Source organism: Cricetulus griseus (assembly GCF_003668045.3).
Source record: "Cricetulus griseus strain 17A/GY chromosome 1 unlocalized genomic scaffold, alternate assembly CriGri-PICRH-1.0 chr1_1, whole genome shotgun sequence".
Classification (NCBI taxonomy): domain Eukaryota; kingdom Metazoa; phylum Chordata; class Mammalia; order Rodentia; family Cricetidae; genus Cricetulus; species Cricetulus griseus.
Window position 1 is genome coordinate 164,825,762 of NW_023276807.1, and position 26,133 is coordinate 164,851,894.

At 39.9% G+C, this 26,133-nt stretch overlaps 1 protein-coding gene across 5 annotated transcripts in view; it reads right to left on the minus strand.

Moving 5' to 3' along the window:
• Window positions 1-3,475: 3,475 nt before the first annotated feature.
• LOC100754361 (mitogen-activated protein kinase 10) overlaps window positions 3,476-26,133 on the minus strand; it is a 180,787-nt gene continuing 158,129 nt past the window's right edge. For 2 of the 5 annotated variants that reach the window (XM_027388505.2, XM_027388503.2), the window contains 3 exons: window positions 22,513-22,576; window positions 20,444-20,521; window positions 3,476-8,362 (listed from right to left, as the gene is read on the minus strand). In XM_027388505.2, the coding sequence (XP_027244306.1) occupies window positions 8,220-8,362; window positions 20,444-20,521; window positions 22,513-22,576 (285 nt within the window). In that variant the 3' untranslated portion in view covers window positions 3,476-8,219. Of the gene's footprint in view, window positions 8,368-20,443; window positions 20,522-22,512; window positions 22,577-26,133 lie in introns of all 5 variants that reach the window. The other 3 variants (XM_027388502.2, XM_027388507.2, XM_027388506.2) reach the window with 2 other exon arrangements.

Below are 26,133 nucleotides of genomic sequence, written 5' to 3' on the forward strand. Positions count from 1 at the left end.
ACTCCAAGCCACTGACCTTGGTAAGTTATTACCACTGTCCCCTGGAGTTATTGCTTCTCTAGTTGATCAAGTTGGTGTGTGATTCCTTATCATGAGTATTCTGGTGTCTTATTCTCATGAGCCTTATCTACCAAAACAAGAAGAAATAGAACAACTGAGCTGCCTAAATGCACTTTGTTTATTCCTAATCCGCACATAAGAAACTAAGCTAGCAGGGTTGTTGGGGTGTTAAAGAGGTGACTCAGTGGTTAAGAGCACTGGTTGCTCTTCCAGAGGTTCTGAGTTCAATTCCCAGTACCCACATAGGGGTTCACAGCCATCTATAATGTGATATGATGCCCTCTTCTGCCATGCATGAAGACAACATTCATACACCTAAATAAATATTTAAAAAAAAAAAAAACGGAAGAAGAAACTAAGTGGGGAATGAATAGCAAAGCGTACCATGTAGACCTGGTTAGCTATATCTATGTAACTACAGGCCACAACAATCTGTCCCCACCATTCTTGGATCTATTTCACACTTCTCTTGCCTGGTTTCCATAAACTCTGCCTCTAGTCAATGTAAGAACTTTACTTCTGCCTTCACTGAGGAAAAAAATAATTCTGATGAAAATGGGTTTTGATTTTATACAAATTTCCAAGACTGTCCCCATCTGGCCAGGCTGTGCCACCTTGCCTCCTATGACATCACTGTCTCTGAAAGTAAAAGTAAACGTCCTCCTCTGCTGGCATTCTGGACCTTCACCCCTGAGCCTGCCATGCACCACATCCTCTCAGCTACAAACTCTTCCTCTTGCATCATCACCCTTTTCCAGCAGAGATATTCAGTAACAGTCTGGGTTCAATCTTCAAAATAAGAAATAATTGGATTGTATCTTAAGTTATTTTAGGACTTCTACCATCACCCATAGACTGAGCAACTAACACAGGATTTGACTTCAGATTGGAGTATGACTGAAGAGCAGTTCCAGTTACTACTGTCACTTTGGGGACAGCTATGCCAGACCATCAGCTTCCAGCTCAGCATCACAGCCTAAGAGTTCCTGGGGGAACAGATATCAAAATAATCCACAACGCAGAGAAAAGAATACCCATGCTGGCTTCTTTTATGAATTGAAAAATTGTCAATCCCCATAATATAATGGAAAATACCCATAATTCTCTTGTGCTGGTTCATTAAGGATATTTGAAATACAATTAGACAAAATGAGAACATTGAAAGAAGATCTCTTCTTTATGTCAATAATAAAAATAGGTTCATTTAGGATGCACCTCTAACTTAAAAACATTGTTGTTTTAAAAGAATATTAATAAGATATTTTGCATTGACCATTTTTTTTAGACATTGATTTATTGGCTGCATTTTTTAGGCTAAGAATCGTAATACATTTGTCTCCTACCCCGAACTGTTCAATAGATGTTCTTGCTGTGGAGTGATGAATACTTTAGAATGTAGCTCAGAAATTCAACTAGACATTCAAAGTAACCTTCTTATAGATTAATTTATGCCAACCCAAGTTACCAACCCACTATGGAGCACGCAACTGCTCTCAAGTGTCTTCCTTTTATAAAGGAATCATTTAAAATCATTAGTCCCCTCAACTGTGTGAAATGCTATTTGCACTGTAAAATTTTGTTTTCTGTGTAACTGTTTGTAGACAATACTTTCATGAACGTGGACTTTGATATTTTTAGTGGGAAGCTCATAATGTGTGATCCAGTCTTCTAAGCAGACTACAGAGGGTGTGTAAGATAAAGACACGGAACATATGCTATTGAGAGGCAAACAATAGACTATTGTTTGAACAAAAAGACTTCAAGCAAAGTGGAGTGGAAGGTAATACCAGAAGTCCCCACCCTACTTAGTAAACATGAATCCTCTACATCGAAGTCTGGACTTACTTAGTCTTGATTTTTATACACCGATAGCATACCTTTTTAAAAAGAAACATTTGACAGAAAGGGGTGGGCTTTGCTGGGTTATTTGGTTCTTTGTTTGTTTATACCTTATCTTTTGTGTGTTTGAGAAATGTAGATTTCTGTAGTATAGTCCATTGACTTTAGGTGCTGTGAACCTGTGGAACACAATCTGGAACCAAAAGGGAAGACTCATGACACACAGTGGGGCCAGCCATGAGCAGACCTGAGACAATAGGACACTCGTGCACCACTATTTGGACAGGTCTTCCAGGCATTTGGGAGCATTGTGGGGGTATGCTACATGTATAAAACACAGCAATGAGTGCTGAGTTAGTTGGTAAGGTAAAAGCCTTTACCTTCTTTACAATCGCTTCTATTATTGAGCAAGTAGATTCACCCTTCTAGGTTGGATTTTCCATTAGCCCCTTCAAGAAAATAATGTGCAGTAGCCTTTATCTTGCCTCATTATGAACTTTATCAAAACAATCAAATATACGGTAATGGTCTATGGTTCACAGAATGTATGAACGGTTTGCCCACTTTGGGCAATCATCATGAAGAATGAATTTGCCCGTTTTACTCTTATGGGTATTTTTAGATATGTATGCTTGGTCACTTTTAATTTTAAAAAAAGAAGAAGAAGAGTTGTGGTTGAAGTCAGAATAGGCAGCCAGAAATATTTGTACAAGCTTGCAATCAGAGGCAGGAGATTGACAGTACCAGGACCATCTAGCTTACTTATAAAGAAACCTCCATTTATCTCCCCCTCAGATGAAAGAACGAAAAAGAAGAAATAAAAATAATTAGAAAATAGAGTAAAAGTCATCGCAAAGGTAATAAACAGCTTTTCACTTGTTTTCCTGAAATAAAAGTATAATAATTGCAAATAATAGAAATGTCTACCTTTCAATCTTTTTATTAACCACATAGAGAAAATGTAATGTTCACAGAAATATGTAGGCCACGCCTCAACATTGTTCAGACACTGTCAGGTGAACCATGACAAGTTCAGTGAAGGGCACCAAGCTGTAGTGCATATCGTTAAATTCAACAAGAAGTCTGAGATAATGGTGTAGAGAAAATAAATCTCTCAAGCAAAATTAAAATTGGGAATTTTGTTGATCAATCTGGAAAATAAAACATAGTCCCGATCTGCTTACCAATGAGTTTTGTCCGTTGTTATTGTATTGGTTATTACTGAATTGTAGGCATGAAACTAGGCAGATGGGAACCCAAGCCTTTTTGGAAGGAAGGAATCTCAAGCATAAACATGCCGCTCTGCAGGGAGACCTGTGTCTAGGCTGAGGAGGAGGCCATCCCTTCCTTCTTATTTACTGTCTGGTATGATCTGACCACTCTGCAGGGAGACCTGTGTCTAGGCTGAGGAGGAGGCCATCCCTTCCTTCTTATTTACTCTCTGGTATGATCTGACCACTCTGAAAGCTTCTTTCAATGGGTCAGAAGGAAATTGTGGAAGCCCTTCTAGCTCCAGCAATGCATGAAACCAAAGCAGCACAAACAAAACTCATTGCCAAAAGGAAAGCCAACAGAGTCTAGGTTTCATTGGGTTTTATGAGACCGGAAGTATACTTCCTTCAGGTTTAATAATCCATAAGACATACAAATCACAATATGTTGATCCCATCTGTAAAGAGTCAATAGGAGTCAAAGTTCTCTGATCAGTACTCTTTTCCACAGACATATATAAAATAAGAGAAAAAATGGAAATGAAAGAACATGAGAAAGAACACAGGAGTGGACTGAATGATTTTGATCCATACTGGACACCATTGACAGCACATTGAACCTACCAGGCTACCAACAACAGGTCTCACCTCTGAGACTTTGCAAAGAAATTGGACATACATGATTTTGACTTCTGGGCTGATACAGAAATCTGTGGGCATATGTGCACAAGTGTGTGTGTATGTGTGTGCTATAAATACATTTCATAAACACTGATATAGGACAGTTCTCTTCATCAGTTATGGTTTTTGGAGTGCAGTCATGCAGAATGACAGGCAGATGCAAGGTAGGTGTCACTGTAAGATGGACACGGAAAGGTGGACACGTAATGGTAGATAAGGGCTAGGAAATTTGTTTCTACTGGGATATACTGGCCATTGGTCCCACACGATCAAAAATTAAATAAACAGGGGCTCACATGTAAAAGAAGCCTTTCACTTTGCTTTGACCAAAGAAATGGGTCAAATCGAACTAACAATTAAAGACCTGTATGGATGCACAAAGAAATAAAATTTGTATTTTAATCACAAGAAAAACAACTCATTTTGTTATTTACATTATAAGTTTTTAGTATTTTTAGTTTGATTTTTTTTTCAAATAGACTACCTGATCTAATGATACGTATAGAAAACGTTGGTCTCTTGTAATTGAGATGTGTATTGCCTATGGGAGCAGGAGTACTGCAGTGGTGGGAGGGATTTCTCTTTAGATCCAAAGTAGATGGGATCAAAACTACCCCAGAAGTCTTCTCTCCTCTCTCTGAACCATAGAGCTTATCTCTTTCAGCAAAGCCAGTTAATGCTTTCAGACATAGATTCTCACTTGCTAAGAAAATGAAACAGCAATAGATTCTGTATAACCCGGGCTCTACAATAAACATTTAGGAGCTGTAAAATTAGATTTTTAATTTTTTCCCTGACAGGTCACAAAAGGATTTATGCATTTTCATGTCTTCTGTTTGTTCTGTGTTCCATGACCAAGTTTCTCGTTTGCTGGTCAGTTATTATCAATATCTTCATACAATACTTGTTCTGATAGGGATAGTGGACTTAGAGAAGCCACACCACCCCAAGCCTTTGATTGAATAAGTTTTCTCCAACTGCAAGGCTTGGCCAAGTCCTAGTCCAGCTGTGTAATATAGACCCATGAAGCTCTAACATTAGATTCTGAAGGATGAAGTACTACTTTCAATCTTTATTGAACAAGAAACAATTGTGCTATAAAGCCAATGTATCCCATTGAAGAAAATGAGTACACTGACCCACCAAACACACCTAAAGTAGCAAAGAAATAGGTAACATGGTAGCAATTTAGTTCTTCCAGTTCAGGGGTACACACCGGTCCTTTCTACAGAACACCATGGAATGTGGTAAGGACCATGGTGTAACCAGTTGCCTATAGAAGTACAGAAGCTCTGGTCCTAAGAATGCCAACTTTCTGTTGCAATATGAACATATGCAGCTCCTTCAATTCTTCCACAAACATAGTTCAGGTCTCAGTACAGTTCTCTGCCCCAAAACACTGCCTCAAAAGTAAGAACACCCTTGGGAGTAAAGGTGGCCACATAAGATAAATACTTGGTTTTTCCATATTTGTTTTTACTAAGAAGACCCAGTTGAGGGCACAAAGTACACTTGGAACTTTCTCAGAGCATCACCACCCTCAAAAGAGGGGATAACAGGAGTCTTGGCTGTGAAGGGGAAACTTTAGCACGGCATTCCTCTTTGTTGTTCCACCTCCCACTTACCCTTCTTTAGTCAGCTAAAACCAATGCTTCATGAAGCCCAGAGCCAAGTCCTCATCTCAACTTGGATGTGCTATTTAAAGAACAAGGGATTTGTTTCATATTTTCTGGTCCATAGAGGAATCTCTACCAAGGGTCTCCAGCAGTGCAATGCCATATACCAGAAGACAGGCAAGTAGCACCTAGGCCAACCTGCAGGATCAAAGAGGTGATCTGTTTTCCCTAATTTCCTCTACTTGAAAAAATAGGTCAGCTCTCCTGCCGTTCTGCTGAGAACCCTACCTGTCTGTTATTGTAGTCTTATGCCTAATGGAACCCCCTTTCAGACTTGTTTCTTCCAAACCATTATCTGTTCTTTGCATTAGTCTGGTGTGATACAGATTAGAGGGTGCAGAGATCACAGACATTAAAGCAGAATACAAAGAAAGAGGAGCAGAATAGAAACACCAGTAAGTTTTTTATAAAGGAAAAAGAATGTGACAGAAGGGAGAGAGATTGTGAGAATGAGTTGGCAATTATAAAGATCAGTGTGTCTGCAATATTAACCAAAAAAAGAATGGGAAAGCATAAAGACCAAGATACCTTATTCCAAGTGAATGAACAGCAAGCGAGATCTCAAGATAGCTAGCCCTCTCTTTGTCTCTCTCTCTCTATCTCTCTCCTCTCCCTTTACAGTACCACATTTTGCAATGAACCATACTGTGGGAAGCAATCCTAGGAACAGCTGCACAGCAGTGTGTGTGAGTGTGTGTGTGTGTGTGTGTGTGTGTGTGTGTGTGTGTGTGTGTGTGTGTGTGTGTTTGGGCAGCTGAGACTGCTAACTGACTATTGCTTGAAAGAAGGGCTTCCCTGGTGATGTATTTAAGGCAGTTTGCAGAGCTCTGGCTTTGCTGTTTATTCCATATACATGAGGGTTTTCCTTTTGCCAGGCCTATCACATTCATCTACTCCCATGTTTCACTTCTTCTTCAGGTGAAATATCACCACAGGGGTGAGCACCAAAATGGCCAGAGTGCAAATAGCTGTGATGGATGTTTCACCCAGGGAAGGAAGAAGGGAAGCAGGGCCTGGTGTCTGTTATTGCTCAGAAGCTGTACTGGCATTGCCTTGTATATAACCAAGATGGTTCACAGTGCCTCCATGAGTGCTCAGATAGGATCTTCCATGGACTTAAGCTAACTTCAGATGATTTTGCTAAACACACTAATGTTTCATGGCTTTAAGACAAAGTCATTGCTAATGCTAGCTAGTAGGAGCTGCGTTGGCACGGCATTATTGCTCTCATATATCTACTGCAATACAAAATTCAGATTATCAGCCCTTCTCAGATTACACACATCTATGAAAATAAATCACTAAATATGAAACATCAGTCATTTCAAGGAGGCTGGGAAATCCCCCTGAATGACAACCCTCTGAAGGACAATAATATCCACGAACATGCTATCCTGAGGACTGCTCTGTGCTTTGAGGATTTCATTTTAATTGTTTTAGTTCTATTCTATTCCTGGAGAGGAAATAAAAATATTGACAGGGGATGACTCTGGGAATCAGCCCACACATGGAAAACATACCCTACTATCTCAAATTGATCTAGGCAGGGCTAGCTTCTCTGAAGGAGATCACATGAAGGTAATTCCAGTGTGTTTCAGGCAAGGGCTTTTACCATTGGATGTGTACACAATGCTGCTGCCTCCCCACCCTCCCCTTTCTCCAGCAGCTCTCTCTTTTGACACATCATTTTAAAACAACAAATGGTGTCCAGTCTTTAAAACATGGATGTTGGTGTCTCCCAGTACCTAGGCAGCAATTTTCTTTTGTCCACAGTCTACACGGCAGCAATATAGAGCACAGTGTAGACCCTTGACTTTGATTCACATAGTCCTCCTAAAAGTCAAGCTATTCAGTGCCTGAAAGCTATTGCTCCCTCCCTCCCCCCACACTGTATGTAAGTATCACATATGTTCTTTCTACAAATTGGTATACAGGTGCCATTTAATCAGTTCAGATTCAGAAGCTACATCTTCAAGGGTCTGAGAGTTCACTCCCCCCCATATTCCCCCTTTACATATTTTCTTATAAGACATACAGCTTAATCAATTAACAAACTAAACAGCTTATATACTGGCAATATGTTACAGATGGATTTATGTCAGAGTAATAGATCACATGAAATGGACCATGTGGTACCCCAGTGCATGGTGTCTTGGTAGAGCCCTGAGGACACTGACAGGAACATCTCTAAGTAGTGCTGTGTGAATACAGACACATGCGGATCTGTATCTACATCCATCTGACTAGGCCAAAAGGAGCAGGTAGATGCAAGATAGAGACACACACATGCTGGATGGGGCCACTGCACACCTTGTCATGCCGTTTGAAGGGCAGTTAAGGGTTGCTGGTTTTGCAGCCATTTAAATTACACTTTAGGGAAAGGCTTCTCTAATTGTGTCTGATTTGTTTTGTGTAGTAAGCACTGTTGGAAGGAGACCAAAGCAAGAGCAACTAGAAGTTAAGTATACATTTCAGCTTAGCTGTGATAGAGAACTTTGGAGAAGCAGGCAGAAAGATTTATCTGAATTTTAGGTTGGATCTCTCTCTTGCTGTTTTCTTGACATTGCATTGTGTGCATCTGTGCATGTGTGAGAGTGTCTTTGTGTATGCATATGTGTTGTGCAAACTGTGTGTGTGTGTGTGTGTGTGTGTGTGTGTGTGTGTGCGTGCGTGTGCGTGTGCGTGTGCATGTGTGCTGTGTTCTATCACGTCATCTCCTGAAGAACGCTGGGTTTCGAAGGCAGGCGGCTAGTCACCTGCAACAACCCAACGGTCCTGCTGAGGCTTCCAGGCTGCTGTCAGTGTCGGATGCAAGGGTCTGGTCGGTGGACATGGAGGAGATGTCATTGACAGACGAGGATGGAGGGAGACTCTCACTGCTGTTCACTGCTGCACCTGTGCTGAGAAAATGAAGACCAACATGACTAAATCTGGAACCAGACCCATGTGAACACCATCAGAGTGCAGGGATGGGTGCCCACAAGAAGACACATCTTCTCTGTTCTGCAAACCTCCACAGAACTGACACAGGAAACTGAAAATCAGGAAGAAACAATGCAGAATTCCCATCATATGTCACATTTATTCATGAGCTAATGAATTTATCAAATTTCACTCCAAATTAGAAATTACCAGTCACACTGCCCCAACCTTAAGTTCCACAGTGTTGTAGCATAACTGTGATTGCATGAAGTCAAGGCATTTGCATCCTTAATTAGGACCAGGAGGACTGTATTAATTAGGACCAGGACAGAAAGCCACTGATTTATGGAGAGGTGAGATGAATAAATCTTTAATATAGAGGTCTGATCCCAATGTCTTTAATAGAGCAAAGCAAACACAAGTACTGGTCTTAGCCCAGAAACAGGTGAAGGCAAAGCCCTGTGACCTGAGGTTTTGATTACTATAGCTCTAGGAAGATGAAAGCATATAAAGCATAGAGTATTAATTAATCATTAAATATAATACCAAAACTCAAATCCATGTAGAAAAGCCAAGCCTTTTGAGGAAAGTTAATGAAGGGAAACTAAGCCAGTGCACCCCTTTAAGCTTGAGTCCCTCCCACAGACTTGCTTGCTTAGGATCTGCAAATATTGGGTTATTAATCTGAAACCTTCTTTTATCTTACTACAAGACTGAATCTCTGAGAAGGCACTTTCAGCGAAGGCATGCTGCGATGTTCTAGATTCAAGAACAACAAAGGAAAAATGAGCCAAAAGCACTAGAAAGCAAAATTAAACCACAGCAGTCCAGAAACAACCTGTTTCCTCTTTCCCCATCTCTGTATTCTTTATGCCTAAGTGGTATTTAAAAAAAAAAGTGTAAGCTTTGTAGAAAAGGCTGCTGATTAAAATACCCACAGCTTAATCAACAGTAAGAATGAAGACTTGCAACTAAAATTGTCTCATTTGAGAAACAATAGTATGAAACATCTACTTGGTGAAAAATCATAACTAAAATGAAGGACAGATGAATTATCACACAGACTCAATATTAAGAGGGAAAACAAAAATAAAAAACTGAAGAGGAAGAAGGATTCAAAGTATGTGCTCCAACAGCAGATATTGTATGAGAAAAAAATGTGATAAAAAATGTACAAGTTACTAGGGGGGGTTTCAAACATTTACACCAAGACAGTTTCATTCATTTGCATACATTTACAGTTCTTTTTGACTATAAAATACTTATATAAACTATGCGAAACACATTTTTAGAAAACAGAAAAAGAAAACCCCATGTGCACCAGTACCCAAGATTGTGACAGGAATGACTAAACTTCTCTTGTATTCCTGGTGTTCTTCACTAGTAAGTTTCCCTGTGTGTGATCATCCTTTCTGTATTCCTTCATACTTTGATAGCTTCTTATATAGAAACTCTGGGGTACTTCTCATGCCTTTTAAATTTTTTTAAAAATGCTAATACTCCAATCATAAATTTTGGCAGTTTCCTGTAAATAATTACCACCTTCATCAAAGTGGTGTATAAAGTAAATTTACCTGGCTTCAGTTTGTTCCACTATTGCTTAATTATAATCCTCATGGAAAAGGTGCCAAGGTAGGCCAGCTCCTCAAACTGCTAGCAGACAGCCCTGGACCCCACAATGGAGTTGTGTATACACCATGAACTAGAATTCCTTTATCCCAACATCTTTCATGTTCCCACAGAAGTGCTGATCTCCAATAACCCAGTGCCATTGTGGTGTTCTCAGGGTCATCTTCATGGCAGGCATAAAACCAACACACAATAATCAGTGTGGGATCAATTATAGACCTAACAGGATGAGATGGCTTTTCAGTGCTGTCCATTTATATTTGGAGCGATGAAATTTTCAGTTATGTATGACTTTCAAATCAAGAGACCACAGTTTATATTTAGATTTTTTTCTGTAGAGTTGAAAAATGTTTATATCTCCCCACAATCATTTTATTGAGCTATAACTCATGTATCAGATAAGAAGGTATCAATCTGTTTTGTGTAATTCAGTGTTCTTACATGAATTCGGAGTTGCACAGGTTAACCATATTGAACTGTGTAGCACTTTTATCACCCCAGTGGAAGTCTTATATTCAATTTCTCAACCATCCATAAATGTGTGTGCAAACACATCACACCTGTGTATGAAAATATGTGAGCATGTGTGTTCACATATGTTTGTATGTACACATAAAGGTCACAGAACAACTTCAGGTGTCATGCTTCAGGCACTGTCCACCTTTTGCTTTTTGAGGCAGGGTCTCTCATTGGCCTGGAGCTCACTAAATAGTCCTGACTGGTGGTCCAGCCAGTCCTAGAGATTCTCCTTTCTCTACCTCTCCTGTACTGGGTTCACAAGCATGTGTCCCCGTGTCCAACTTTCCCCAAGGGGGTTAGGAGATTGAATTGAGTTCTTCATGGACTGCACTGACTCCTCTGGCCCCTAGCAGCATTTTGCCGCCACAGTTTTGTGCATTCTGGACACTTCATGCATATGGAATCATACAATGTGACGGTTACTGGCTTCTGCCACAGAGTGCTTAAAGCACAGTACATTTGTTCCTTTATAGTTGAGTAATGGCCATCACACTACACATCACTTTTGTTTACTTCCTGGTTGATGAGTATTTGCTAAATACCGAGTTATGAATAATGCTGTCACAATGCTGCTATGAACATTCACACCGACACTTGGTATGGCTGTGTTTTCATATCCCCTGGGTACTGAGCAACTCCCTGAAAGTTCTATTTAATTGATTCCATTTGAAGAAGCTCTGAACTGTCTCTGAAAGTGAGCATGCCAGTCTACATTCCTACAGGCAGCTTTAAAGAATTACAGTCCCCTCACACCTTCATGAACATTTATCAGCTTTCTTGATTATAGAACCAAGTGTGTGTAACTTGAATGTCACTGTGGATAATTTGCATTGCCCAGTGGCTAACCATTTTAATTATCTTTTCATGTGCTTGGTGGTATACCTTCTTTGAAGAAAAATATGTTTGTATACTTTGGTCAATTAAAATTTACCTCATTTTCTTCTTATCGAGCCATAAAAGTACTTTACCAATGGGGAAGAAGTCCTTCTCAGATGTGTAATTTGCAAACAGCATTCTCTTATTATGGATTGCCTTTTTCTTGAAATTTTTTACGGACATCAGATTTTCTCTTTGTGTTCTTGAGCTTCTGTTGTTAGTTCTAGAAGATATTCCCTAACTTAAGACCATGAAAATTTACTCCCATGATTTCGTTTAAGACTTTTACATTTTAGTTCTTACACTTCGTTTCTGCCCATGTTGTGAGACAGAGGTCTGCCTTAATTCTTCTGTAAGCAAGTTCCTGCTTGTTTCCACACCACTTGTTGAAAAAGGTATTTTTTTTCCTATAAAATTGTCATGGAACCCTTGTGAAATGTTAATTGATCCTCTTTTATAGTGGTGATATTCTACTGTACTCTCAGCTCTGGGCCATTGATCTGTAGTCAGGCTGTCGTGGAAATGATACCACAAGGCCCTAGGGATTAGGATGTGATTCTATAAACTGCACCTCCCTATAGGAAATATGATGGTGGTGAAGCAGTCAAGCATGGAGTGTATTAGCAAGCAGGGACTTGGTTTGGCTTGGGCTATATCACAACCTTTACTGAACAATATACCCAGCAACCTGCTAGCCACCTAGCAGTCGCTACCCTGTAGTGATGAACAGGAGACAGAAATAGGCTAGTAGTTTAGGGTGGAGGACCCCAAACGTGAACAGATTTTCCCCGATGGCTGATAACCCAAATGACCTTGCCTGAGGCCAAAGATGACAAACGTTTGAGGCAAAATGTCTTGGATTATGTCCTGTGTCAAATGCCAAGTGAGAGGCCTGGTTTTCTCCTTACCTCTCTTACCCCAAGCAAGGGAATCTTTCTGGGAGTCATAACTGGAACTGACAGGAACATGGACACTTCTGAAGGGAACTACAATGACCAGTTCATCCCTCTACCATGTACCCACCCAGTAAAACTTTGGGCTGAATAAAGTATACTTGCTACTTTGCAACCCGTGTGCACCTTTATTCCACTTCAATAAAATACCAAGAACCTGCAAACACCTGGATCAGATCCCAACCCCTAGTGATCTGGACAGGCCCTAGTCACCAGTAACGATGGAATGAAAAAGGCCTGACCCCAAAGACCCGAACTCTAGCTCCAGGAAAAAGACATATCTCCCAGGTTTGGGTAACAGGGGCCTACAGCTACATCTCCCTATGTGTTTTTCTATGCTTTTCTTTAGTATTTTCTATGAGTCACAACACAATTGTATGATGAGCAGAGAGAGACTAAGAATTTCTTCTCAGTTTTGGCCAAAAGTTCAAATAAACTCATATATGTAATATATAAGTGATATTTGTCATGTATAAATTATATTATATATCTTAGTGGAGGTTTGTTTTGGACCCATTTCAATGCCTTGTACCTAAGGGGTTCAGTAGCAGGAGCGGATCATGATGTCAACTTCATTGTCAACTTGACTAGATTTGGAATCCTCCAGGAGACACACCCTTGGGCTCTCTTTAAAGGTGTTTCTAGGCAGGTTTAATTGTGAAATGTATACCTTCACAAATGTGGGTGGCACTATCCAGTGTCCTGGGGTTCTAGACTAAATCCAAGGAGGAAATAGAGGAAGCTAGCTGAGCACAGGCCTTCATCTCCCTGTGTTTCTGGGTATGAGTACACTGGCCAGCTGCCTCACCCTCTCACCACCATGCCTTCCCTGCTTGGCTTCCTGTTGTGATGGACTGTGTCCCCTCAAATTGTGACCCAGACAAGCCCCTCCTTATTAAATGTGCCTTTGTTGGTGTGTTTTGTTTCAGCAAGGAGAAAAGTAGCAAATACCATCTTTAGTAGTGTGGCATTTTTATTAGTATGCACATCAGAAAACTGAATTTTTCCAACTGTATTCTCTCAAGCTTCTTTAGACTATTTCTGATACTTTCATTTGAATTTTAAGATGACTCTCTAAATTTCTGAAGAAAAAAATCCCCACTGATTTTTAATTGACTGTCCAATAAACCACTCTGGGGAACAGCAACACTTGACCAATCCCAGAAACTGGAGAACAATGGGGAGCCTTTGATTTATTTAGGTCTCCTTTAACATTTTCAGCATTAACAATTTTCAAGTGCAAAGTGTGTGCCTCATTTATTGAAGTTATTGCTAGATAGTGTTTCTTCATGGTGGTGGTTTAAATTGTCTTGTCTGTTCATTGCTAGTGTACAGAAATGCATCCAATTTCTTCAAATAAAAAGGCCTCAATACTAGTGGACTAGAAATTAAGCATATTAGATGATGATTTAATGACGTGGGCTAACCAGTGGTACCCTGGTTTAGGATCTTTGTGGATTCCTAAAGCCATTTATTAGCATCCCTTGGTAGCTGCCTTTATTTATATCACCTGGGTTTCTTGAATTAGTTACAGTGAGAATAAGTATGCCATATTTATAAATGTCACTAATCACCTTTCCTAGAGATAGATGTTGCACACTAATGATGCCATTCCTCTTAGATGTATGAGTTTGCCTTTGTGTGATCTCCTTTTTGAGCTACAATAAATGTCTCCTGTCTTGACAGCAGACACTCTGGCTTTGAGATGACCCTTTCTAGTCTGTTTACAAGTAGGCAATAAATGGACCTTGTTAAGTATAAAACCAAACTCAAACAAAAGGAATAAGAGCAAGGACTTTGGCTTAAGCTAATTTATTACCCAGAAGTTTATGAAACTCTCTTAAACAGAATTGAACTATATTAAATCTGTTTACAATGCCTATGTGTCTGGCACGTACCAGTACATGATAAACACCCCCTTCTTCTACACTACTCAGGAGGACTCAGTAGAGAGATGCAATTTTTAAATGGTCATCAATACAGTATTATGATTTTTTGATAATATGGTGCTAAATGAATCAAAAATGTTAATAGTGTCACAAATGAGGCTTATTAGCTACTTGTAACTTTAATTTGAAAAAGAAAACTAGATTTAATGGAATGAAATAATTTGTGGAAATTTTTTTAACCAGAAGTTATCTAACCCAAACTATTCTTTGGTGACTCTTTTTAAAATGGGAATTATTTTCTTGATAGCACCTTCCCAATCACAAATGAAAGCGTAAATACAAAGAGTGAGGAGAAAAACTGGAGGGAAAATAATTATTGAGGGACAGATTCTCCAGTACCTGCAAGATCTTGAGCCTTGGGTTATTTGAGCTTGAGGTTTTTGTTTTTGTTTTTGTTTTTGTTATTGTTTTTGTTTTTTTCTTAGTCAATCAGTCTTAGTAGTCAGGACCACAGGCTGGCAGGGGAGGGGAGGCTGTGCTTCCAGGATGGAGAAGACTGGGCACTTGAGAAGCAAGGACTGAACACCCAGAACACCTGGGAAGCTTCCTGTTCGCTGCCTATTCTGACAAAGCATCCTTCTCTCTTAGCGAGTCAGTTACCTGCCTAGGGCAGCTCACTTCTTAGGAGGAACAGGGATGCTGGTACACAGAACCTCCTGCATATGTTATAGTGCTAACCTTCTGTAACATCTGCTTTCAGAGCTAAATTGTTCCTGCTTTCACTCGGCAGACATTACAAATCAATTCAGGAAGCAAGCAGTGCTGCTACTGAAAACAGATAACTCTGCAGGTAAAATCACAGAGCAGAAGGGAGTATAATTATTTAAGGATACATCTGAAATTTAGATGAATTTTTATTGATATATAATGATTCTGTCAATAAATTTTAGACCTATAAATCATTCTCTGAGTGCACACTTTAACTTGTTATCTACATTTTAAATCATTACTCTATGATGGGCTTTGATATTAGAACCACTTTGTTCCTCAAGAAGTACATTAACTTATTCCTTACATAAGATTCCTACTGATGTCTGGGAGGCCAGCACGGGACTGATCCAGACCCCTCAATGTGGATGTCAATGAGGAGGCCCTGGCACTCTATGGGGCCCCTGGTAGTGGATCAGTATTCATCCCTGACATAAGAAGGGACTTTGGGAGCCATCCCACATGGAGGAATGCTCTCTCAGCCTGGACATATGGAGGATGGCCTAGGCCCTGCCCAGGATGATATGACCGACTTTGGGGAATCCCCATGGAGGGCCTTACCCTCCCTGGGGAGCAGAGGGGGGATGAGATGGGGGCTGGTGGTGGGTTGGAGGGAGGAGAGGGAGAGTGAGAAGGAATTGACATGTGAAGCAGCCTTGTTTCTAATTTGATCTAATAAAAAATAATCTCAAAAAAGATCCCTAGTATTTTGATAAACAAATAGCGAGAGAATCTATATGATAAAAGTATTCCAACCTGCCTTCTTAACAAAAAAAAAAATGTTATGCAAACATTCCTAATGAAAGATAATTACCATGAAACTGTCATTGCTCTTTCTTAGTTTACTACATGCACATACACATACATGTCCACATGTCCATAAGTGAAGGTACACACATGCACACATAAAGTACACACATGCAGTGTCATGCAGGTAAAAAGTTAACAATTTGCTTTCCGGAGGCAACCAGTGTGATTTATGGGTTCTGCCAGCTTCCATGTTGTAAATCTTCCCTGGTTAGTTTCAAGTAGACAATCTGAGATCAATAAATTCTCATTAGAAAAGAGATGTACACAGTTATTCACATAAGCTGGCAGAGCCAGCTTCAGCTGCCATCCAGTCTGTGCATGACACATACAAATACATCATACATACATGTGTCATGTAAGATAGAATACATATAATCTACCCAGTATTTTTTTCTGTAAATCATCAAGTAAAATGTATAACCTACTGTTGTTTGAGCTATAGATTGGGTAAGCTTGAGAGCTATAGTTTATAGAATATGTAAAATTAGGCAATTTTTTATTGGTACAGGTAGTTGGAATGGTTAAAAAAGGATCTTAACTCTCAGGTTAACTTAACTGGTGTTCTTTAAAAATAACTATTCATAAACTATACTAATCAGGCCCACAAAAAAAGGTTTATGGATGTGCATTTTCCAAAACAAATGAATAAACTGTCACATTTAAAAACCAGACAGCCTTATCTAAAAACTGAAAAACATGCCCTAGCAAGAGCATATATTAGTAACTTAGCTCACCCATGTTCATGGATATAAACAGAGTACATAAATATGTATAAGTGTGGTGTATGGAGAGAAAGAGAGAGAGAGAAAGATAATAGAGATCATTTAGACCCTGTATGATACACAAAGATGAATGTGTACAGTTGGCTCAATGAACTTGTAATAAATAGCGGATAATAAGAAAAGTGCCATATGTCTGCAACACAAGAGCTAGTAGAAAATGCAGAAAGATCTTATTTGGGGAGAACCATGGAAACTTTTTTTGGACAAGGTGGTGTGGAAAAGAAATAACCTGAAGTGAAGATGACTAAAATGAGTTCTGCAAACCAGCGTCCACCAAGCCTGAGATGTGAGGTTGTCCTTTGTTACCTATTGCCACTTTACACTCTTAATAACTGTGAGGAAACATGTTATGGTGATTATAACTGTACATGATCCTCTTTGTCTCAACAGGGAACACCTCAAGCCTGTGAGATTCTGTCTGTGAGGTCCTTCCGAAGCAGCAGTCAGAGCATGTATCTAAGAAGATACAGACTTGCAATGATTACCTTCATTGTAAACTTGACTGGGTTTAGAATAAACTAGGACATAAAAGACACACCTCTGGCATATATGTGAGGACATTTCCAGGGGAGGAACTGAGTGGTAAAGACCCAGATGAGTGTTGGTGGTGCCATGCCATAATAAAATATAAAATGAAAAATACCAGGGACATTAGCACCCCCTTTCTCTGCTTCCTCTCCATCCATGATGTGAACAACTCTACCTCTGTGACCATACCTTGATGACTCTATTTCTGTGAAACTGTGAAGTGACACAAACCCTTCCTTCCTCAGTTGTAAGGTGTTTTCAGTCACAATGACTGGGTGCCACAATGGCTGTGGATGCAAATTAGTTACTCAAAGAGGAGTATTAATATGATTAATTAATGCATCATACATCCTTTGCACAAGAACAATTTGCCAGGTGTGTGAAATGTATAATTTAGAAGTAAGACATTCAATTTTGTTCTCTCTAAAATCGGCATTTCCAGCCTCCACTCTTGCCACCATGAGGTTGAATGCAGTTACAGTTAAAAATAAACAATCATATTTATGAAACTCTTTATAGCTAGGACATAAGACTCAAGAAAAAAGTGGATGACATTAACACATGCAAGGGGATCTTGCAGGTAGTCGTCAAGTGTATTGTCAGGAAAACCCATACAGGTTCAAAGGTGTGTTAGCTCTGCAGGGATTTTACACACTGGCTTTATTCTGAGCCATTTTATCAGATAATTATACCACTGCCATGCCAAACTTGGAGAGTTTAATGCTGAAAATAAGTGTGAAAAGAGATTCTGGCTGGAGGAATGAATTGTTGACCTCTATGTTAACCTGGTGATCCAGAGAACAAGGAGGATTTACACTTTGTTGAGTATCATTTACCCTTGACCAGACCATGTCATATTATTTCATTGGCATCTTAAATTTAGTTTTATAACAACATTATGCTGTAACAGCTAGGAAATAGGAACAACCTAAATGTCCTTCTACAGAAGAATGGTCATAAAAAATGGTACATATATACTAAGGGGTGCTATTCAACTATAAAGAAAAATGAACTTTGCAGGTAAATTATGGAACTAGAAAACATCATCTTGGGTGAGGTAATAGACTCATGCTCTCTGATTAGAGGCTCCTATCTCCAAATCTTCAGATGGGAGTAACTGGAACAACTGGAGAGACAAGGAGAGTGGGCAGAAACTGTTGAGGGGAGGGGTTAGGAGTAGTAGAGAGGGGACTAATGGTGTACAAGCGATCTGATTGGGAAATAGGGACAGGGAGGGCTCTAATTATGGAGAGGGGAAGGAAATAAACACAGAGAAAGGAAGGAAGGAAGGAAGAAAGGAAGGAAGGAAGGAAGGAAGGAAGGAAGGAAGGAAGGAATAAAATAACAGTGAAGACATCTGAAAACATGATAAAGAATCATAATACTAACTCTCTACCAAAAAATCCTTAATACACTTAAGTCTGTCTCTAAATATGCATATATAATTAAAGTGAAATTTTCTCATCTGGGCTGACAGTGCTCCCTCCATGAGCACAAAATGAGTAGGAAAAAAACACACTACCAGGTATGAGAAGTATTTTATTTTTTATTTTGAGTTGATGGTCAGGGTTATCCAAAAGACTCCCCTAACATTCCAGGGTATTGCTATTGCCCTTGGCTTTCCCCAGAGATGGATGTCAGATCCCTATGGCTGAAGACACCATGTAGTTCACACATATACCCAGAGACCCCTAAGCTAGAACTGGTTTGAATGCCCCATCTGAGGACTAGCTTTCATGGTACCGTGTGAGCTTCCAAAGGAGGGAAGCCACCAATAGTCCTACCCAGCTTTGATGCTGATGAACCATGACAACAATCTTCATGGCATGGTAACACTAAGACTGAAGTAGTAGTAGTATGCTCACTTTGGTGGTAAACAACAGCTCTATAATTTGACTTAAGCCACACCCAACAAGAAGGAAATCATACCTGGTACTGAAAACCTAGCCAACTCCCCAGAGCTAGTGAAGTCATGGATCTTCGAGGAGAACCTACAACTTCATTTTTATTAAGCCACCATAATTCCTAACTACACTCTAAATATTTCTCCTTATACCAACAGATCAGTGTAGTCCTCAACCCTCATCAAGGAAACTTCTCTTTCCAAGAGACAGAGACCATTACAGAAAACCATAACTAAAATGCAAAGTTGTAGATCGAAGCCCCAACATACACATCTACAAACAATTCCCACAGTTAAGGCTCACGAACCATTGCAGAAGAGGGAGTTTCAGGCTGTAAGAGCCAGAGGATCAGGGAGTTTGCTGTGAAACTGTGTCCTGGCGATGTCAGAAGTGACAGCCATAAGGTCTCGCTGACCTTATGACTTACTGAAAAAGGACATCAATAGCCATGTCATAGTAGACAGGGAAAAGTCCAGGAGGCCTCAACTGTTGCAATTTAAGAAAAGCAGCGCCAGGAAGAGAAATACGCCATGTGACAGGGTTCAAGCAGAGGGTTTTTTATTAGGGAAAGGGATCATAAAAAGGGGGAAGGGTAGTAGGGAAACCAACCTCCGGAGACAGGAGCAGTAGGAGAGAGGAAAGGGGGAGGGAGAGAAGAGAGAGGGGGAAACAGACAGAGGGAGAGAAAGAAAGAGAGAGGGACGGGAGGTGGACAGGAACCTTTTCAAAGGGAACATAGGGAATGTGCACACGTGGTGCTCTTAGTGGCTGCAGCTGAGAATATCCTGTCAGAACCCCAAGGACAGGACAGTACAAATGCCTAAATACTAACATCAACCCTACACAAAGAACTATAGGCAACTAAGAAATACTGAGTGGGAGGAATAGCCCCAGGGAAGAGCACACCAATTGGTTATCCAATACCAAATGGCCAGCTATGAACATGTACATAAAAGTTACATCAGATAGGCTGAGCTGTTTATATTTGGGAATGTATATCTACACACCACACACACACACACACACACACACACAAAAAAAAAAAAAAAAAAAACGCACACAAGTGCACACTATAACAATTAATGAAATAAGAGGTCATGAATTTGTAAGAGAACCAGAAGGGATATATGAGACTTGGAATGGGAAGGGAGAATTATTGTACTTATCATAATCTCAAAAATAAAAGTTTAGAAAAACAACAACACTGTGCTTGTATATTAGAATCAGAATTACCAGAATGGTTTAAAAAAAAAAAAAAGATAGGTGCAAGATAGGGAAATGGTCATAGGATATCTGTTCCCAGGCTCTGTTAGCAATTTTGTTCATGACCACGTCCCTCAAAGGCCAGGAAAATACACAAATACTATCATTTCGGTTATTCACAGAGAGTGAGTACCTGAAGGAGAGGGCTGTCCTTTTACTACGCCATTTTTAGTCTTTTCTTCTGAGTTCATTACTTCCTTGTAGATGAGTTCTGTAAGAAACAATTGCCCATGTTATTATAACAGAAAAGCAAAGACTTCCTTAATCTACAGAGGCACTAACTAAGAACAAAAAACATTTCCATGGTTCTTAATAGATTATTAAATCACTGAGGATTTTCAATCTTCCATTTCTGTATTCCCTTGCACTGAGCATGAAGCTTAGCTGAAGCAGGTCCTTGATACAGCAGTTAAGTAAGTGAATGTCTAGAAATAAATAAATTACCATTTTCTGAATTGATCGTGATGGACACCCGAGTACAAGGACTTAAATAACCTTGCTTGCTTGCTCACATGTTCCTTGGTTGGCTTTTGCAGTATTGGGGTTAATACCCAGGGCCTCCTGTGTGCTAGGAAATTACCCTCCTTGGACTGTATTCCCAGCCAATGCTTTCACTTTTGGGTGTTCTTGTTCCCTTTCAGAGTTAGTGCTTGCATGCAAATCCTATGAACTTTACATTGTAATCAATCCTTACAACTTCTGTCTCTAATACCATCTTTCTTCAGGACTTCTATCATGGGCTTGTAAACCCAAGCACAACAGAAACCTAAAAATTAAAAACTCATTTTGTTCGTCCTCAGACTGGCAGCCAATTTTTTTTCTTGTTGCTGTAGATCAGCCTAGAGATGGTCTACTTCTTTATGTTGCCAGATTTAGTTAAAAATTATTCAGTCCTACTCATTCTTTCTTGCAATGGTTTATACATCACCATCATCTAGAGATACTTCTTCCTCCAGTTTAGCACATGTCCTGTTCTCACTTGCTACCTCACAAGCCACAATAATGACTTTGTGTTTCACTTAGACCAAAACAACCCTTCTGTACCCGCCATCTGCCATCAGTTTCTCCCTGATGCCACTTTCATGGGCTTGTTTTTCCATGTTCACCAGCGCATCTCGGTTCTTTGGCCAGTGGCATCTCTTTATAATACCCTGTGCTAATTTCTAACATCGGCTTCTCCTTGAATCCTCCATATGGCATTTTCCTTTTCTCAACTTGTATGATGGATTCTTTAAAACTTGATCAAATTTTCCTTCCTTTTTTGTTTCTGCTCATTGTAGTTCGACCATGTGACACCATCTGTATTTGGATTCCTCGAATCCATTCTTCTCTGTAATTGAGTATATTAGTTTAACAATTCTTTGTAGGTTTAACTCCATTTTCTCTTTCGTTTCTTCCTCAGTATAAATTTGAAGCTACAGTATGCATTTGGAGAAGTTTTGCTGAAAAAACTGGAGGGATGTGTTCACAGTTTTTATTTTGGTGAAGAATAAGCTTATAGGTTCACATATATTCTACTTAAACTTACCAATCTTGTAAATTTTGTAAATCAATTTATATGTTAGCTATATTTAATTTTTTAATACTTAAAGTACTTTTCAAACTTGTTTTGTGTATTTGGGGGAGGGGAGGCACAGTCAGGGAATAGCTTGTAGAAGTGGGTTCTCTCCTTCCACGTGTAGGTCCAGGGACTAAATGAGGATATTCAGAGTTAACATTCTCTCCATTGATCCATCACTCCATGTTTAAAACTTAATTTTAATTTTATATACAAACATGGGAGCTTAATTTTTAAGTATTAAAATGAAGCTTGACCCTATGACAAACACTTTGGCAATCAATACTGTTTTGCAAAGGTGCTCATAGTTAAATTCTTTTTAGTCTTAAGTAAATATAACTTTTCTGTTAACATAGAAGATTATCTTTAGGAAATTACAAAATAATTACTTTCTCACTTGTATTTCCTTCATTTATTGCATTATTCATTTATTTAGTCTAGAGACTAAACTCAGACTGGGCAAACACTGATTGAACCCCTACTCCAGTCTGATAACAAGCCAGAGAAACTTCACTTTTTAATGAAGTGTTGCACAAGAGGAAGCTGTAGATGCTTTCTTTGTATCAACTATACAGAGTAACAGGATAGTTTTTATATCATGATTCCAGGAAGGCAAAGAGTACACATGAACACAGCACAGTCACCTTTCCATTCTTCAATCGTGTGCTCCCTTTCATCCAGCTGTTTGTCATATATCTGAGGAGGAGGCTGTGGGCCAAAGACACACATTTTTTTATGACAATCAAAACATGACCATACTCTCATAATTTGTGAAAATGCCTTGCCACTCATTGATTTTGGTGGTGGCCATACCCTTATATAAGTTGTGGGGAATTGTAGTAGCTCAACAGTTAAATTTCCCCCAAAAAAATTCATGCAAGATTTACTTACATATTGCTCGCTAATAAAACAGCAGAACTCATACCTAAAAATTTTACTTCCCAGTGCCTTCATCTCTAACCCCCAAAGAGGGACAAGGGGCTGTATTGAATATTTGCTTGCAAAGACCCAGAATCAATGTTCTCTGATCACGAAGCCTGCACTGAAACTCTCCCAGATCAACAGGCCTTGATTCATTTTCAAGCTACTTTAAAGACTCTCCTATGTTGCTCAGGAAAACACAGCTTAAGTTCCCAATGCACAGAAGGATTTGGAGTAAATTAACCTTTTATTTTTCTTGAGATATTATAATATGCTTTAGACGTAGCATAGCACCCTGTCTTGAAATGGTTCTACTCACTCCCCTCCAGGCAGAAGCAGTTTCTAGTTTACTATAGAAGGGGGGTCACCAAAAACCCCTGAGTGGCCCCTGGGTTGTACTTTCTGAGGAGACTTCAGCCTGACTTAATGATGTCACCATTCTTCCTGTATGGAGTTTTAAGCAGGACAGAAAGTTTCCACAGTAACACACTTACTAAGATGGCAGTTTTCATATAAACTATCTCTCCTCTTGTTCCGAATATGTGGACTCAGGGAAATCCACCATATTAATTAGAAAGCTCTGTAGGGAGAGACCCTGATTACAGGTACTGCTGTATATAGGAGGGTGTAGATAAGGGTGAGGGAGAGCCAGGCACGCTCTCTCTCTCTCTCTCTCTCTCTCTCTCTCTCTCTCTCTCTCTCTCTCTCTCTCTCTCTCTCTCTCTCTCTGGTTCAGCCAGCATTGGGAAGAACTCGAGACCGGACTGCTCAGAGCACCAATCCTGGTTACTGGTTCCTCGTAGTGAGTATATATTTCCCAATAAATTAACAGTTAATAACCTATTTCAGATTCCATATTCATCTATAAAGCTCCAACTTGAGTGATGTGACATAGAAAGGCAAACAAATCTTGGAAGAGGACATCAGCGTAAGGTGGAGGAAGGCAGATAAGAGGAAAAATGTTATCCAGAACCTAACAGTACAGAAGAAATTACAGCATTTCTGTTACCATCAAGATGAGGACACCTAGAACCCATTCTTGTCTGGTACTCAAAAAACAATTGTCTTTGGAGAAACTAAAAGAGTTACAGAATCAGAGGAACTCCCACCTATTAGAATACAGCCAGCAGAGCAGTGCTGCTAAGTGGTCAGCACACTGACAGGGAAGCATAAGGAGGCCTTGGCTCTACCCCACAACCCTAGGGAGAATACCTAAAACACTAACTGTGCTAAGTCTGGGGACTAGAGAATTGACAGTGCAATGAGACCTTCCGGGGAAAGGACCTTCTCCTTCAAACTAAAAAGGACTTGCAAAGGAACACATTGATTTCCTGTAGCGTGAATCTAATTGGTCTTAATAATAAAAACTGGGAGTCAGATATTGGGGTAAATGCTGAAAGATCAGAGAAGTAAAGGAGCCAGCCACTAGAGAAACTTCCGATGTCTACTGAATCCCCAGACTGAATGGGCTGAGCTCCTATCTCTTCCTGCCATATATTCCTCTCTCTACTCAGCCATATCATTTCCTGTCTCCACCTTCCTAGTGCTGGGATTAAAGGCGTGTGCCCCACAAGTACTGGGATGAAAGTCAGGAGATCCCAAGTGCTGGGATTAAAGGTGTATGTCACTACTGCCTGGCCTCTGTGGTTAACTAGTGGGTAGCTCCATCCTTTGATCTTTGAGCAAGCTTTATTTGTTAGATCACAAACAAACTATCACTACAATTTCCTGGGGGGGGGGTAAAATGGGAGCTATGTTGAATATTCTTGAGACTGCTCTAAAGTAAGCTAAGCAAAGCAGAGTCTGGGTTTGAAGAGGTATTTTGCCACATGGCAGACTGTCTGCTCTATCTCTCCCTGACCTCTCCTTGGGAAGGTGTGAGGCTGTATTAGGCCTACAAGACAGCACTCTCAAACCTTTGGAGCCCCCAGGATTCTGTACTTCCCTGGCTCCTCAATCCTCCCACAAAAGACCAAGCTCAGGATGCTGTGTAACTGGCTTCCCTCAAAGGAGATTTTTCCATTCAGCTTTCAAAATTGAACATGACTCAAGAGTCTAGTTCCTGCCAAATCTCATAAATGTCATTTTCTGCAACAAAGCTATTCTTGGAGTTTCGGTGTGCAGATGTGACTGGTGTCCGAAGCACTAAGCACACAGACTCTAACCGCAAACTACAAAGAGAAGCAAAGTGCTAAGTCTAGAATCTTTGCTTCCAATAAATCAAGAGGGATGCTTTAAACGCCTTTGTGTTTAAGGTTGCTGTTCTAACATATGAGTCCCCTGTTTTAAAAAAATAAGTTTGGGGTTTTGTTTTGATTTGATGTTTTCCTGAAGAGAGGAAGCAAATGTCACCTACCATGGAAGGGTGCATTTGCACAAACATGTCAACTAAATGACAGTATAAAAGAGCTCTTGGCAATAATCAAAAGACAGTAGAGTCATAGCGGACACAGACATGCACTTGTTCTTAGGAAGCAGTCATCAACACATGATGTTCCTTAATAGCCCAGCCTTCACTTGCAAAGGGGATCTTTGGTGTGTGTTAGTGGGTTATTCTCTTTCTCAATCTTAGTAAGTGGGAAGGATTTTCCTTTGGTAGGTAAAATCCTACATAAAAAAGAAACAAGGAACAAGGACAATCTCCCCCCCAAAAAATGGGGACCTGTGGAGAGTCAGACTTTCAGTTTTTATTATTAAGACCAATTAGATTCACGCTACAGGAAATCAATGTGTTCTTTTGCAAGTCCTTTTTAGTTTGAAGGAGAAGGTCCTTTCCCCGGAAGGTCTCATTGCACTGTCAATTCTCTAGTCCCCAGACTTAGCACAGTTAGTGTTTTAGGCATTCTCCCTAGGGTTGTAGGGTAGAGCCAAGGCCTCCTTATGAGTTAGTAAAATCATCATCCATTTATTAACCTAATAAATTCATTTATTCAATAAAAATCTTAGGTGGTGTAATGGTTAGTGTTAATTGTCAACTTGACAGGATCTAGAATCAGCTGGGGTGATGAACATCTTTGCATGCCTTTAGGGAATTGTTTTGAAGTGAAAGCCCCTTCTTAATTGTGTGTAGGACCATCCTGTGGGCAGGGGTCCTGGCCTGTGGCAAATAAAGAAAAAAAAAGCTGAATATTGGGATGTATCCATTAATCCCTGCTCCTAAGGGCCAATATAACACAACAAGCTTCTTCAGGCTCCTTGCCCCTTGACTGCACTCCATGATGGACTGTATCCTTGAACCAGAAGGCAGAATCAGAATAAAGGCTTAAGTGGCTTCTGTCAGAATATTTATTGATATTTTCTCATATCAACTAGACAAGAAACTAAGACTCATACTGAACATGAAC